Raw genomic sequence first — 14979 nt, forward strand, 5'->3', positions numbered from 1 at the left:
GTCCCTCCTACCCCACTTCCCTCTGTTCCATGTATCCATGCCTCTGGTTTTACTTTGTGAGTTTATTTTGTTCATTAGATTCCACATATGAATGAGATCATATGTTATTTGTCTTTCTCTGACTGGCTTGTTTCTTAAGTTTTTTTATAAAATTACAATTTTTATGAGAATTACTAAACATGGATCTTTTAAAAAGGAAAATGGTAATTTAATTTAAGACTTGTGAAATATTTTCTTCCTGTGAAATAATTTAATTGATACCTAGTTTTTATTTCATTGAATGAGTTCTAAAAGCATGTAGCAGAAGCAACTTTCTTTTAATTTAAGAACTGGAAAAGATACTACAAGAAATGTATTTTAGGCAATCTATAAAAAATAAGAATGACAATGACAGTGAGTTTTTGTTGACATAATTTTCAGTTTCTCACTAGGCAACAGATCATTTATGTATATTTTAAATATTCTGTCTTAAATCCTGCCCTTAGTTTTATCATCAGAGTTTACAGAAGGCTGTCTCATCACCACATTTCTTAACATTCTAACCCTAAGGCGTAGCAGAAACTTGACTTGGTTTCAGTGACATCTGCTGTCAAAATATGGTTTCCTGCAGTGGAACTCTGCTATGTTTGCTGCATGGACAGCAGTGTGGTGACTGCTGGGTGAAGGCGGGTGTAAAGGGACTAAATGGTTATGGAAAAAGATACAATAAAGATTAAATAAAAAACAAAAACAGAACTGCTGAAATATTATTCATGTAATTTTTAAAAGAAATCTTGGGGTAATTCATCTCAATAATAATTTTTTGGTATGATTAGAGGTTACATTTCTAATCAAAAGAGTTTGAGATATGCTTCTTTAGACTGTGTTTATTATATTATATTTCCCAAATAGTTTGTACATTTTTTTTGCTTTGATTTAGACATGTAAAAATTGGTCAGTGAAATATATGACAATGTTATAGTATGTGTTTTAAAATCTCTAATAACTTAAGATTAGGTATGTATGACTTCTGTGAGTTTTTCTAAATGTACAGATTAAAAAATATAATATATGATTGTATTTTTTAGATTTCAGAAAACTTTTATTTTGACCTTAATTCTGAGCAGATGAAAGGATTGTTACGTCCACATGTGCCACCTGCTGCCATTACCACCCTGGCAAGATCGGCTATTTTCTCTATCACTTATCCTTCCCAAGATGTTTTTCTTGTAATAAAGGTGAGAATAATTTTAAATATATTTGTTTATTAGTACATGTAGACTTGTTTCCTATCGATGTGGCAGCTTTTCACAGACACAGATTTTACCTTTACTTACTTTTTCATCTTAATATTCCTTAATGAACACTATAGGTACTACCAAATTTTTTGTTGAGTTAGGGGTTATATTAGTCAGGGTTCTCCATAGAAACTAAACTGGTGGAGTGCACACACACAGACACACACACAGAGGAAGGAATTGAGTCGTGTAATTATGGGGGCCGACAAGTCTGAAATTTGTAGGACAGGCTGGCTGGCTGGAAATTCAAGTAAGAGCTGGTGTTGTAGCCTTGACTTTGAATTCTGTAGGACAGCATACCAGGAACTCAGGTAAGTAGTCTTGAGAATGCCTTTATTGAGAAACCAAAGTCTTCACTCTGTGGCCTTCAATTAATTGGACAAGGCCCACCCCCATCTTGAGGGCAATCTACTGTCCCTCTGAGACTACTGATTTAAATGTTAATCACCTCTAAAAAATGCCTTCACAGCAACATTTAGTCTGCTGTTTGATCAAACAACTGGGCATTGTAGCCTAGCCAAATTGACCTATAAAATTAACCATCACAGGAGCTATACCATAATTTTATTACTGAGTTCCTAAATTATATACTGGTGAGTATGAAAATCTAAATCATTGAGGTTATGGAGCATGATGATTTGACTGTCAATCAAGTAAGAATAAAGAACACAAGTCCTAAAATTTGAACATTTCTAAGCTACTTAAGGCAGTGATTTTAAACCTTTTTCATCTCATGGCAAACATAAACTAATCACTAAAATTCTTTGGCACACCAAAAAATATAGTTTTTGCCAATGTGCCCCCCAGAAGATATAATTCTGATTGATTTACAAAATAACAATAATACTAGTAATAGTAATTATCTACCCTTTTTGGTCTAAAGTAACTTTTTAAAAAAATTATGTGCCTATACTTTATATAAAGATTTTTGGTCCTAAGAATTAACCAGTCACATGCAACCTTATTAGGTGATGTGTCCAGTAAGATGTAGCTCTGTTATATGACCTATATATATATTTATGGTTCAAGACAGGACATTCACATCGGATGGCTATTGTGTTGGCTGTTGTCATTTTTTTATTTGACAACCTAAGGGAAAAGAGGACAGTTTCTCTGACTAAATAGTCAGGTGTTGCATGTTTTAAAAATTCTTATAGCATACAAGTTGAAAATTGCTGGTGTAGATGTTATATTTAACATAAATACATCAAACAGTTTCCCATAATGATTCAACCCTTTTATACTCTTACTAAACTGGTATTTGTCAGTTTTCCTAATTATAGTCCTGGTATTCATTGTTTATAATTTGCCTTTCCCCTGATAGTACTGATTTGTCCATCTTTATATGCTTATTGGTCACTGGATATTCTTTTTTGTGAAATGCCTGTTGAAATCATTTGCCCATATTTTCATTGGGTTGTTTTGACTTTTGTATTATTGATTTGTAGGAATTCTTTTTTATATATATAAATACTTTTAAAAATATTTCTTTTCTTTTCTTTCTTTCTTTTTTTTTTTTTAGATTTTATTTACTTATTTTTAGAGAGGGAAGGGAGGGAGAAAGAAAGAGAGAGAGAAACATCAATGTGCAGTTGCTGGGGGCCGTGGCCTGCAACCCAGGCATGTGCCCTGACTGGGAATCGAACCTGTGATGCTTTGGTTCCCAGCCCACGCTCAATCCACTGAGCTATGCCAGGGCAATTTCTAGGAATTCTTAATATGTTCTGGATGTTAGTTTGTTGTTGGTTATTTTTATTCCTCACATTTTTTGCCGCTCTGTGCTTGCTTTCTTCTAGAATGTTGTTTTTGATGAACCAAAATTTGTAGTTTTACATGGTCTAATTGATCAACCTTCTTCTTTATGGCTATAGTATTTTGTATTTTGTGTATAATTTTTTTGCTTCACTCAAAGTTAAAAACATAATTCTCTTTATCCTTTGTAAGAGGAATTATTTTAGCTTTCACACATAGGCCTATAGTCTATATGAAATTGAACTTTGTGTTTGCAGTGAGGTAGAGATGAACATTAATCTTTTTCCTTTCCTTCAAATATGAATAACCAAATGACAGAACACTATTTTTGAAAAGATTTTTCCCCCCATTACTTTTACCAAGTCTCCTTTGTTATGTGAGGTTCTTTCTCTGGGGTCTTTTTTTGTTCCACTGGTCTATTTGTCATTTCTTGCTAGAATGTTGACTGGGATTGCATTAAATATATACAGACCAATTTGGGAAGGCTGACATCCTTTTTTTTTTTAATAGTTTAATGTAATTTAATAGCAAACTTATAGGAACAACACAGAAGACAGACATTAAAAACACTTGCACGTAGGACAACTTAGTCAGAAAAGTATAGTGAATGGATGGAATCTACTATATGATGAAAATGCTACAAATACCATTTAGTTGCCATCAGTAAGAAATTTACTTGTTTAAAAAAATCCAAATATTGGCCTTGTCCAGAAAAATTTATTTATATTATAAAGTTGAACTGCTTGAAACATGTTCACTGAAACACTTTGACTTGCATTAATGCTTTATTTTCCCACATTTATATTAAAAAAAATTCACACACAAAAATGGGAAAAGTGCCATTACCTGATTTCTGTCCCCTGTTTTCTACTCGCAATCAGGGGGTACCTTTTGACCCCATGGGGGAAAAAATATCTAATGTTCAAAACTACTAGTAACAGGAAGAAGAGAATTGTTTTAATATATTTTATTGATTATGCTATTACAGTTGTCCCATTTTCCCCCCTTCACTCCCCTCCACCCTGTACACCCTCTCCCACCCATATGGCTCCCTTTAGTCATGTCCATGTGTCATACTTATAAGTTCTTTAGCTTCTACATTTCCCATACTATTCTAACCCTCCCCCTATCTATTTTCAGCCTATAATCTATGCTACTTATTCTCTGTACCTTTTCCCCCTCTCTCCTCCCCCCACTCCCCTGTTGCTAACCCTTCATGTGATCTCCCTTTCTGTGGTTCTGTTCCTGTTCTAGTTGTTTGCTTAGTTTCTTTTGGTTTTGCTTTAGGTGTGGTTGTTAATAATTGTAAGTTTGCTGTCCTTTTACTATACATGTTTTTTTTTATCTTCTTTTCTTAGATACATCCCTTTAACATTTCATAAAATAAGGGCTTGGTGATGATGAACTCCTTTAACTTGATCTTATCTGAGAAGCACTTTATCTGCCCTTCCATTCTAAATGAAAACTCTGCTGGATAGAGTAATCTAGGATATAGGTCCTTGTCTTTCATGACTTGGAATACTTCTTTCCAGCCCCTTCTTGCCTGTAAGGTCTCTTTTGAGAAATCAGCTGACAGTCTGATGGGAACTCCATTGTAGGTGACTGTCCCCTTATCTCTTGCTGCTTCTAGGATTCTCTCCTTTGTTTTTACCTTGGCTAATGTAGTTAATGATGTGCCTTGGTGTGTTTCTTCTTGGGTCCAACTTCTTTGGGGCTCTCCGAGCTTCCTTGATTTCCTGGAAGTCTATTTCCTTTGCCAGAATGGGGAAGTTCTCCTTTATTATTTGTTCAAATACGTGTTCAATCTGTTGCTTTTCCTCTTCCCCTTCTAGTACCCCTATAATTCGGATGTTGGAACGTTTAAAGATGTCCTGGAGGTTCCTAAGCTTCTCCTCGTTTTTTTTGAATTCTTATTTCTCCATTCTTTCCTGATGGTTGTTTTTTTTTCTTCCTTCTGGTCCACTCTATTGTATTGAGCCCCAGTTTCCTTCCCATCACTATTGGTTCTCCATGCATCTTCCTTCATCTCTTTTATGGTAACCTGCATTTTCTCATCTAATTTGTGCCCAAAATCAACCAATTCTGTGAGCTTCCTGATCACCAGTGTTTTGAACTGTGTATTCTAATAGGTTGTCTATCTCTTGGTCACTCAAAAGGATGAGTCCTGGGGCATTGATCTGTTCTTCTGTTTGCGACATGTCTCTATCTTTTTTTTTTTTTTTTGGGTCTCTGTCGCTTCTGTTACAGTGAGGGGCAGAGCCTTAGGTGTTCACCAGGGCTGGGCACCCCAGTCACTAGATTGTGATGTTGTATGTGGGGGTGGGAGGGAACAATGGTGGTAGCTCCGTTCTCCTGGGACCTCAGTCCCTTCTCTGGGATCCTGGGTTGTGCGCTCTGCCCTGGTCCACAATTGCTGCCGCTTACGTACTCAGGGTCCACCCACTAAGATCTTGTGCGCCCCAGATGCTTTGTTTGCTCCTGGTTGCCTTATGTGCCCAATTCACCGTGTTCTCCGCATGCCACTACCCGTGCCCAGCTGCTCCTCTCCGCCCCTCCTACCAGTCTGGATGAACGGGTCTTCTTCAACTTCTTGGCTGTTTGACTTCCATTCAGATAAATTCTCTGTCAGTTTTGGGTGTTATTCTGCTTCTAAATTGTTGTTCTAATCTTGGTTGTGCGTGGAGGTACAGTGTGTCCACCTATGCCTCCATCTTGCCGGAAGTCCGAGAATTTTTTTAAAGTATGAAATGTTTCCCATCATAGTACATTCTTAGGCATGTTCTCCATGTATGCAGTGTGGTAGCTGGATGTCTTTTGGCATAATTGTTACACATTTGGCATGTACAGCACACAGGTTGGTGTCTTCAAAAAGGCCAAACACTTGCCTCCTACAAAGTACCAATAGCTGCACTTTGGAAGCGCATGTCTGTTTTGAAGTCCTGAGCAATTTCTTGCACCAGGTGCTGGAAGAGAAGTTTGTGAACCAGAAGTTCAGTGGACTTCTGATAACATCTAATTTCACACAATGTCATAGTACCAGGCTTGTAACAATGAGGTTTCTTCACCCCTCTGGTACAGGACGCACTCTTGCAAGTGGCTTTCACAGCCAGTTGCTTCCTCAGTGCTCTACCACTGGTTGATCTGTGGGTAATCTGCTTTGTACAAGCCATGGTATAGAGATCTCTTTACTTACCCTCCTTCTCCTTTGGCTGGTGCTTGGTGAGCTGGAGGAGGCGCTGGCGTTAGAGAGCAATGGCAGCTGCGAACACCTAACATCTTTAAACTATTGAGTATTTAAATCAGTGAACATGGTATATTTCTCCATGTTTTTAGGTTTTAAAACCTTTCATATCTTCCTGTTAATTTGATAATTCTGATCCTATTGTAAATTATATTAAAGTTATTTAATTTCAAATTATATACAGAATTTCAGTTTGTTCATCACTGGATATAAGAACTTCAATGATTTTTTCTTTATAAACTTTTATTTACACTTAGCAACAGGCAGAAAGTATATACCATCAATAGTTTTTGCATACTTAGCTAAGTTATGTAACCAACATCCTGATTAAGCTATATTGGGTTGCCCAGAAAGTCTGTTGCATTTTTTCTGTATGCTGGTTCCAGTAGTACTTAGTTATCTTTAACTTCATTTAAAACAATTTTGTTAGATTGTGTTGTGACAGCTGACATATCAGCGTGCATTTAAAAAAACTTATCAACATTGGTGAATTTTTGTGAAGCCATTTTAATATGAAGATGGAAGAAGATATGCGACATATTTTTGGCATATTATGCTTTATTATTTCAAGAATGGTAAAAATGCAACTGAAACACAAAAAAAGATTTGTACATTGTATGGAGAAGGTGCTGTGACTGATTGAACTTGTCAAAAGCGGTTCTATTGACATTTTGGCCAAATCTTTGCTGTGCTGCATAAGCATTGGAAGATGTTTAGCAGCACCCCTGGCCTCTGCCCGCTAGAAGCCAATAGTGGGAGATTGATGGCTTGCTCAGAATACCCAAATCAATAAAATTATTGGTGAAAATGAAAAATGTGTCTTTTATTTTATGGAAAAAACCCCGATACGGACTTTTTGGCCAACCCAATAGATAGAATACTGCTGAACAGCCTTCTTTGTGCCTCCACCTACTATTCTAAATTATATCACCATACATTAGTTAGCCTCTTTTTGAATTTTATAGAAATCATATAATATGTATTTTTGTGTCTGGCTTGCTAAAGAATTAACTCTAAAATTCATCTAGCAATAGTTTGTTGCTTTTAATCTTGTATAATATTGTTATATGAATATATCATAGTTTGTCTATTCCAATTGTTGATAGATATTGGTGTTATTTTTAGCTTTTGGGTATCACAAGTAATGATCCTATAAACATTCTCACATGACTTTTGGTACAAACATGTTTTCATTTCTGTTTAGTATATAGATAGGTGTTAAATTACTGTATCGTAGTATATTTATAGCTTCAATTTTGGTAGAAACAATCAGTTTTCTAAAACAGTTAGTTCAATTCACTCCCATCAGTAGTGACTGAGAATTTCAGTTGCTCCATTTCCTTCTCTAACACTTGCTATCATCAAATTTTATTGTACTTTACATTTTAATTTTATTAATATTGTTTTATCCTATATTCTGTTTTATTTCTGGTGCATCTGCAGGGTTATCAATTTGGTTTTAATTTATAGTTCCCTGGTAACTATGAATGTTCAGTGATGTATGGCCATTTACATATTGTTTTGTTAAGTGCTTATTCAAATCATTCATTTTTAACTTGTTTGGAAATGAGTTCAGCATAATATACATAAAATATACAATTTTTTCCAGAAATAAAGAATCTATAATTTTTATTATTTTTTTAAACTAGCTTCCTTCCTTCCTTCCTTTTCTTTCTTTCCTTTCTTTCTTACCTGAAGGCTTATTGATTTTTAGATAGAGGGGAAAGGAGGGAGAGAGAGAGGAAGAGAAACATTGATGCAAGAGAAACATTGATCAGTTGCCTCTCTCATGAGCCCCGACTGTGGACTGAACCCACAACCTAAGCATGTACCCTGACTGGAATCGAACTCATGACCTTTCAGTTTATAAGATGATGTTCCAACCAACTAAGCCACACTGGCTTGGGCTTAATAGCTTCTTTTTTTATTTTTTAAAAATTAAAAAGAACTTTTTTCAAATATAGTGACAGTTTCAGGTATACAACATAGTGATTAGATATTTACATAAATAATGAAGTGATCACCCTGATAAGTCTTGTACTTATTTGACAACATATATAGTGTTACAATATTTTCAGCTATATTGCCTATGTGTACTTTATATCCTTGTGACTGTTTTTTTTGTAAATCCTCACCTGAGATATGTTCATTGATTTTAGAGAGGAAGCAGGAGAGTAAGAGGGAGAGAGAAGAAAGAGAGAAAGAAACATCGATATGAAAGAAAAACAATGATCGGTTGCCTCTTGTATGCACCCTGGGACCAGGGCTCAAACCTACAACCTAGGTATGTGCCCTGACTGGGAATTGAACCCACAACATTTTGGTGTATGAGATGATGCTCCAACCAACTGAGCCACCCAGTCAGGGCACTTGTGACTATTTTTGTAAGTGGCATTTTATACATCTTAATATCACCCTTTTTCACCCATTTCAACTCCCACCCATCTGGCAATCATCAAAATGTTCTCTGTAGCTAAGGGTTTAAATTCCACACATTTTAAGTGTATATAAGTTTTAAGTAAAAAAGATACATATACACTGGTGTAATATCCATTTAATTGGATTTTTAAAATTTTATTAATTTCTTGGAGGTCATATATTATGTTTCATTCAACTAATTTGAAGTATCAAGTTTATTATTTGCTAAATTCCTATATACATACACTTGGATTTTGATTTCTGAACTTTCATTCTATTTTATTTGCATTTATTTTATGAAAACATTAAAAATTTTATAGGAATAAAGTGAGACATTTGGAGAAAAATGATGAGCAGAAACGTATTGACCACTTAAGAATATTATTTTGTGAGTTGTCTTTTTAAATTTTGTTCTTTGAGCCCTGGCTGGCGTAGCTCAGTGGATTGAGCGCGGGCTGGGAACCAAAGTGTCCCAGGTTCGATTCCCAGCCAGGGTACATTCCTGGGTTGCAGGCCATAACCCCCAGCAACCACACATTGATGTTTCTCTCTCTCTCTCCCTCCCTTCCCTCCCTAAAAATAAATAAATAAAATCTTTAAAAAAAAAATTTGTTCTTTGATATTATATTAAATAGAGATGAACTTATGACTGGTTGTTTTTATTAATAGTTTAAATTGTGGTAAAATACACAAAATTTTTCAACTTAATCATTATTATATGTACAGTTCAATATTAAGTGTATTCACATTGTTGTGTACCCAATCTCTAGAAATTTTCATCTTGCCAAACCCACTTTTTATACACATTAAACAACAACTCATTTTCTCCTTTTCCCAGACTCTGCCAACCACTGTTCTGCTCTGAATTGACTACTCTAGGTACCTCATATGAATGGAATCTTACTATATTTATCTTTTTGTCACTGGCTCATTTTCTTAGCGTAATGTTTTCAAGATCAATCCAAGTTATAGGATGCATTAGAATTTCCCTTTTTAAAAGGCTAAATAATATTCCTTATATATATATGTATATACATATGATATCTGTCTGGAAAAAAGCCAGCCATTGTTAATATAATGAGAATGGTTTTCAGGACATTTATGTAAACTGGCAGCCAAGGAGAGTGGATTGAAGTGCATGTGCTTAAACAATGATGACTTCACTGTACTAGTCAGTGGGGGCTGTAGACACCTTTGAGTGAACATGTTTACTGTTGTGGCCCTTGCATTCAAAATGAGTGAGTGAGTAGAGCAATGAATCTGTATCACATTTGTGTTAAGCTCAAATGTTTGTCCATGGAAACTATTCAGATGCTTCATAAGGCCGCAGCTATGGGCAACTGACAGCACGCCTGCTCATGCATCCCGTCTCCTGCAGAGTTTTTTGGCAAATCATCAAATTACCAATATGATTCAGCCCCCGCTATAGCCCACATTTGGCACCCTGTGACTTCTGGCTTTTCCCAAAACTAAAGTCATCTTAGAAAGGGAAGAGATTTCAGACTATCAATGAGGTTCAGGAAAGTAAGACAGGGCAGCTGATGGCGTTTGGGAGAACTGTATGAGGTGCCTACTTTGAAGGGGACTGATGTGTCATTGTCCTATGTACAATGTTTCTTGTACCTTGTATCTTTTTCAATAAATGCCTTTATTTTTCATATTACATGGCTGGATACCTTCTGGACAGACCTCGTATACCACATTTTTTTATCCACTCATATCTCAGTATACATTTGGATTGCTTCTTTCTTTGGCTATTGCGACCGTTGCTGCTATGAACATAGCTTTTTATTTTTTTTATTTTTCAGTAAATAATTTTTACTTTCTGTTATTAGATGCACAATGTAATATTTTTATTAAGCTACATTTACTATACAAAGTTCTCCAATGATTTTGGATTTGTTTGGTGGGTAGGAGTAGGAGAGACATTTTTTTTTTTGGTAGTCTTTATTTATTTTTTTAATTTAATCTTTGTTGCATTTTTTTCCATTACCATTTAGTCTCCAATACTTCCCTTTCCTGAGCAATCTCCATACTGTTGTCCATGTTCATGAGTGCTTTTTCCTTTTGGTTCAATCTTGTCCACTCCCTAGCCTCCCCCTCTAGCTGTCATCCTGCTCTCTATCATAGCTTTTTAAATATCTCTTTGTGTCCCTGCTTTCAATTCTATTGGGTATACACCCAGAAATAGATTTCCTGAATTGAATGGTAGTTCTATTTTTAATTTTTGAGGACCTTTATACTGTTTTCTATAGTGGATATACCATTTTACATTTTCACCAGTAGTGGCCAATGGTTCCAGGTTTTCCATGTCCTCACCAATATTTGTTATTTTTGATAGTTGTTTATGATAGGTGTAAGGTGATATTTTTGTGGTTTTGATTTACATTTTCCTGATGATTAGTGATTTGAGAATCTTTTCATATGCTTGTTGGCCATTTGTATAGCTTCCTTGGAGAAATGTTCACTCAAGTTCTTTGCCCATTTAATAATCAGATTATTGTTGTTTTTTCTTGAGTCCTAGGACTTTAAATAATTTATTTTGGATATTAACTTATCAGATACGCGATTTCTCTCATTTCTTAAGTTGTCTTTTTGCCCTGTTGATTGTGTCCCATGATGCACAAAAATTTTAATATTTGATGTAGTCCAGTATATCTAGTTTCACTTTATATTTATATGTCTGTGCTATTTTGTCTTGAATCTAAGAAAACATTATCACGAAACTTTTCCTCTATTTTTTCATCTAATAATTTATAGTGTTAGGTCTATGATTAGGTATTTGATCCATTTTGAGTGAATTTTTGTATATGATATGAGGTCTAATTTTATCTTTTGCATTTGGATATTCAGTTTTTTTAACACCATTTGTTGAAAAGACTGTTTTTTCCTTAATAAATGGTCTTGGCACCTTTGTTGAAAATTATTTAACTATATATACAAGAGTTTATTTCTGGGCTCTATTCTGCCTCATTGAACTATATGTGTATGTTTATGTCAGTACCATGCTCTTTTAATTACTGCAGCTTTATATTAATTTTTTTATCCTCACCTGAGGACATACTTTCATTGATTTTAGAGAGAGAGGAAGGGAGAGGGAGAGAAACATTGATGTGAGAGAGAAATATCAGTTGCCTCCCATACACATCCTGACTGGGTACTGAACACGCAATCTGGATGAGTGCCCTGCCTATGGATTAACCCTGCAACCTTTTGGTTCACAGGACAACAGTGCAACTGAGTCACACCAGCCAGGGCTGTATATCATTTTGAAATCAAGAAGTATAAGGCTTCTGGCTTCCAACTTTATTATTTTTTTTTCCAGTTTTCTTTGACTAGTAAATGTCTTTGGAGATTTTATATGAATTTGGAGATATATTTTTCTATTTCTGCAAATAAAAAACCACATTATTGGGAATTTGATTAAATCTATAGATTGTGTAGTATTGACATCTTAACTATATTAAGTCTTCCAATTCATGAATATAGTATATCTTGCTATTTATTTGTGTTTTCTGTAATTTTTTTACCACCACTTTATATTTTTCAGAATAGAAATCTTTCATCTTCTTGGTTAATTCCTCAATATTTTATTCTTTTTGATAGTATGTAGATGAAATCATTTTCCTAATTTCCTTTTTGAATTGCTCATTGTTAGTATATAGAAATGCAATTGATTTTTGAATGTTTGTATCCTGATGCTTTTCTGAATTCATCTATTAGTTCAAAAGGCTTTTTCTTTTGTGTGTATGTGTGTGTGTGCAGAATATTAGGGCTTTTTGTAAAAAAGATTATGTTGTCTGCAAACACATAATTTTACTTCTTTTTCCTCAGTTTGAATGTGTTTTGTTGTTTTTTCTTGCTTAAATTCTCTGACTCAGACTTCCAGTTACTCTGTGGGATAGAGTTGGCAAAAGTGAGCATCTTTTCTTTGTTTCTGACCTTAGAGGAAGAGCTTTCAGTCTTTTACCACTGAGTATGGTGTTATCTGTGAGCTTTGCATATATGGCCTTGATTATATTGAGGTAGCTTTCATCAGTTCCTGATTTGTTGAGTTTCTTTCATGAAAGGTTACTGAATTTAGTCCAGTGCTTTTCCTGTATTAATTGGGATGATCATGTGTTTTTTTCTGTCATTCTCTTAATATGGTTTATTATATTAAGTTTTATATGTTGAACCATCCATGTATTCCATGCTGATAGCTTTCTTAAAAATTTTAATGAATTTTTAATTTTTACTTTCGACAGCTAGAAAAAGTCCTGCAGCAAGGAGACATTGGAGAGTGTGCAGAACCATACATGATTTTTAAAGAAGCAGATGCAACTAAGGTATAGAATGTAATGCTTCTCATTTCACCAATTTTTGTATTCATTGTTAGTCACTTCCATTTCCCTCAAATCTGCAAATCCAACCCTAAATAACCTCTAATCTCCCAAATTATAATTTAGGAAACTTCTATATAAAGCATGTTAAAGAATTTAACTAATTCATTTTTTCTACTGACCTACTTACTTGAGTTCTTTATTTGCTTTGTTATCTAGCTTTTGTCATGCGCTATGTTGTTCCTTAAAATCTCCCTCACCAAATACTAATTGTTTCTTTAAAGTATTTTTTTCATAGAGAAGTTAACAAAGTTAATTCAGTTTAATTCCTAAATAATTATTATTTTTAAATTTACAGAATAGTGATATTCATGGAACTTTACTAGCAAAACAAATATTCTAAGCTTATGTTTGGCTGTGGGGGTGAGTGGAGGTGGAAGAGGGTAAAGGGGGGATAAATGGTAATGGAAAAATATACAATTAAAAAAAGAATATGGTAAAAACAGAAAGTATAGCCTCTGTTTTGCCATCAAGTGACTAACTTCTAGAATTTGGATAAATTTCTAAAGCAAAAATAATTGGTCAACAATAGGTACCAAATTCTAGATACCTTGAGTTAGCTGTAGGAATAACAATTGATCTTGGATCTTTGAACATGTAATTTAATATTTGAAACATCCAGGGGAGGTATGGTTGAGGAATACTTAACAATCCTGAAAATGTTTTGCTTTCTCTTTTTCTGAGATGCAGAACAAGAACTGAGCCTTTTCTGCTATTATAGGTAGATCTGAGCACATGATAATCTTCTGTGATCCATAGTTGTCTGGTTGAAAGCAGAGTTAAAGTATTCTGGCTTTCCCAGGTTGTCATTTTACAATGAAATTTGCTATGTTACATGGAGCTTTTAGGTATAATAGCAGCTTATTCCACACTTCTCTTACATATTTACATAAGCTGATAGAATTAAGTATACTTGATATGTAGGCTCTTAAAGCAAGAACCTATTTTTAAGGTACAATAGATATAGCAATAAAAGTACTGCCATTTAGCTATCCTTCCATCTTTCCCAGCCCTGACATTAAGGTAGGACACTGTCATTACAGTATGCCTCACTAACAGACATACTGTTTGGAAAGAATATGTGATTTATTTGGTGTAGATTTTCACTCTTGGACCATTGGTTGGCTACTGCAGGCCAACTTAGCATTTGTTTCAGGAATAACCTCAAAGTTGTCAGCCTCAGGATGCCTTTCAGGATGTCTATTTGGATCACTAGTCTTTTTGTAGGATTTAGCCCTCTTATAATACTTTTTTTGCTTACTTCTTTTTTACTTTTTATTTTATTTTATTTTTTTAGTCCTCACCTGAGGATATTTCCAATGATTTTAGAGAAAAAGGGAGAGAGAGGGGGAGTGGGGTGTGGGCAGGGAGAGAAAGAGAAAGAGAGAGTCTCTGAAAGGTAAACATTGTTCTTCCATCTTTGCTGATAATTCAGATTTATTTATTTATTTATTTATTTATTTATTTATTTATTTATTTATTTATAGAAAGGGGAAGCGAGGGGCAAAGAGAGGGGAGAGAAATATCGATGTTAGAGAGAAACAATGACTGAACCCGCAAACCCTGAGAATCGAACTGGTGTGCTTTTGCTTTGTGGGATGGGGCCAAAGCAACTGAGCTAGACCAGTTAGGGCAAGAATTGAGGATTCTTAATCTGTCTCTTTATTTATTATAAAATAGCTGTTAATTCATTTCTTTTGAGCATAATCATATAATGTATAAAGTTTTATTTTGCAGAATAAGGAAAAATTGGAGAAGTTGAAAAGTCAAGCTGAACAGTTTTGCCAAAGACTTGGAAAATATCGCATGCCTTTTGCTTGGACCGCGATCCATTTAATGAATATTGTTAGCAGTGCTGGGAGTTTGGAAAGAGATTCTACAGAGGTAGAAATAAACACTGGAGGTAAGA

The 14979-nt window shown here is 34.7% G+C and overlaps 1 protein-coding gene across 5 annotated transcripts in view; it reads left to right on the forward strand.

Annotated features, from left to right (window-relative positions):
• The window catches only part of DOCK7 (dedicator of cytokinesis 7), a 206915-nt gene that overhangs the window by 40054 nt on the left and 151882 nt on the right, over positions 1–14979 (forward strand). For all 5 annotated transcript variants that reach the window (XR_006785286.1, XM_045835467.1, XM_045835468.1 and 2 more), the window contains exons 9-11: positions 1068–1217; positions 12936–13016; positions 14808–14973. Coding sequence is in view for 4 of the 5 variants with exons in the window: in XM_045835467.1 (XP_045691423.1) it covers positions 1068–1217; positions 12936–13016; positions 14808–14973 (397 nt within the window). In the remaining variant the exon portion in view is untranslated. The remainder of the gene's footprint in view (positions 1–1067; positions 1218–12935; positions 13017–14807; positions 14974–14979) is intronic.

Source organism: Phyllostomus hastatus, unplaced genomic scaffold (genome assembly GCF_019186645.2).
Source record: "Phyllostomus hastatus isolate PE091 unplaced genomic scaffold, TTU_PhHast_1.1 phas_contig_209, whole genome shotgun sequence".
NCBI classification, from domain to species: domain Eukaryota; kingdom Metazoa; phylum Chordata; class Mammalia; order Chiroptera; family Phyllostomidae; genus Phyllostomus; species Phyllostomus hastatus.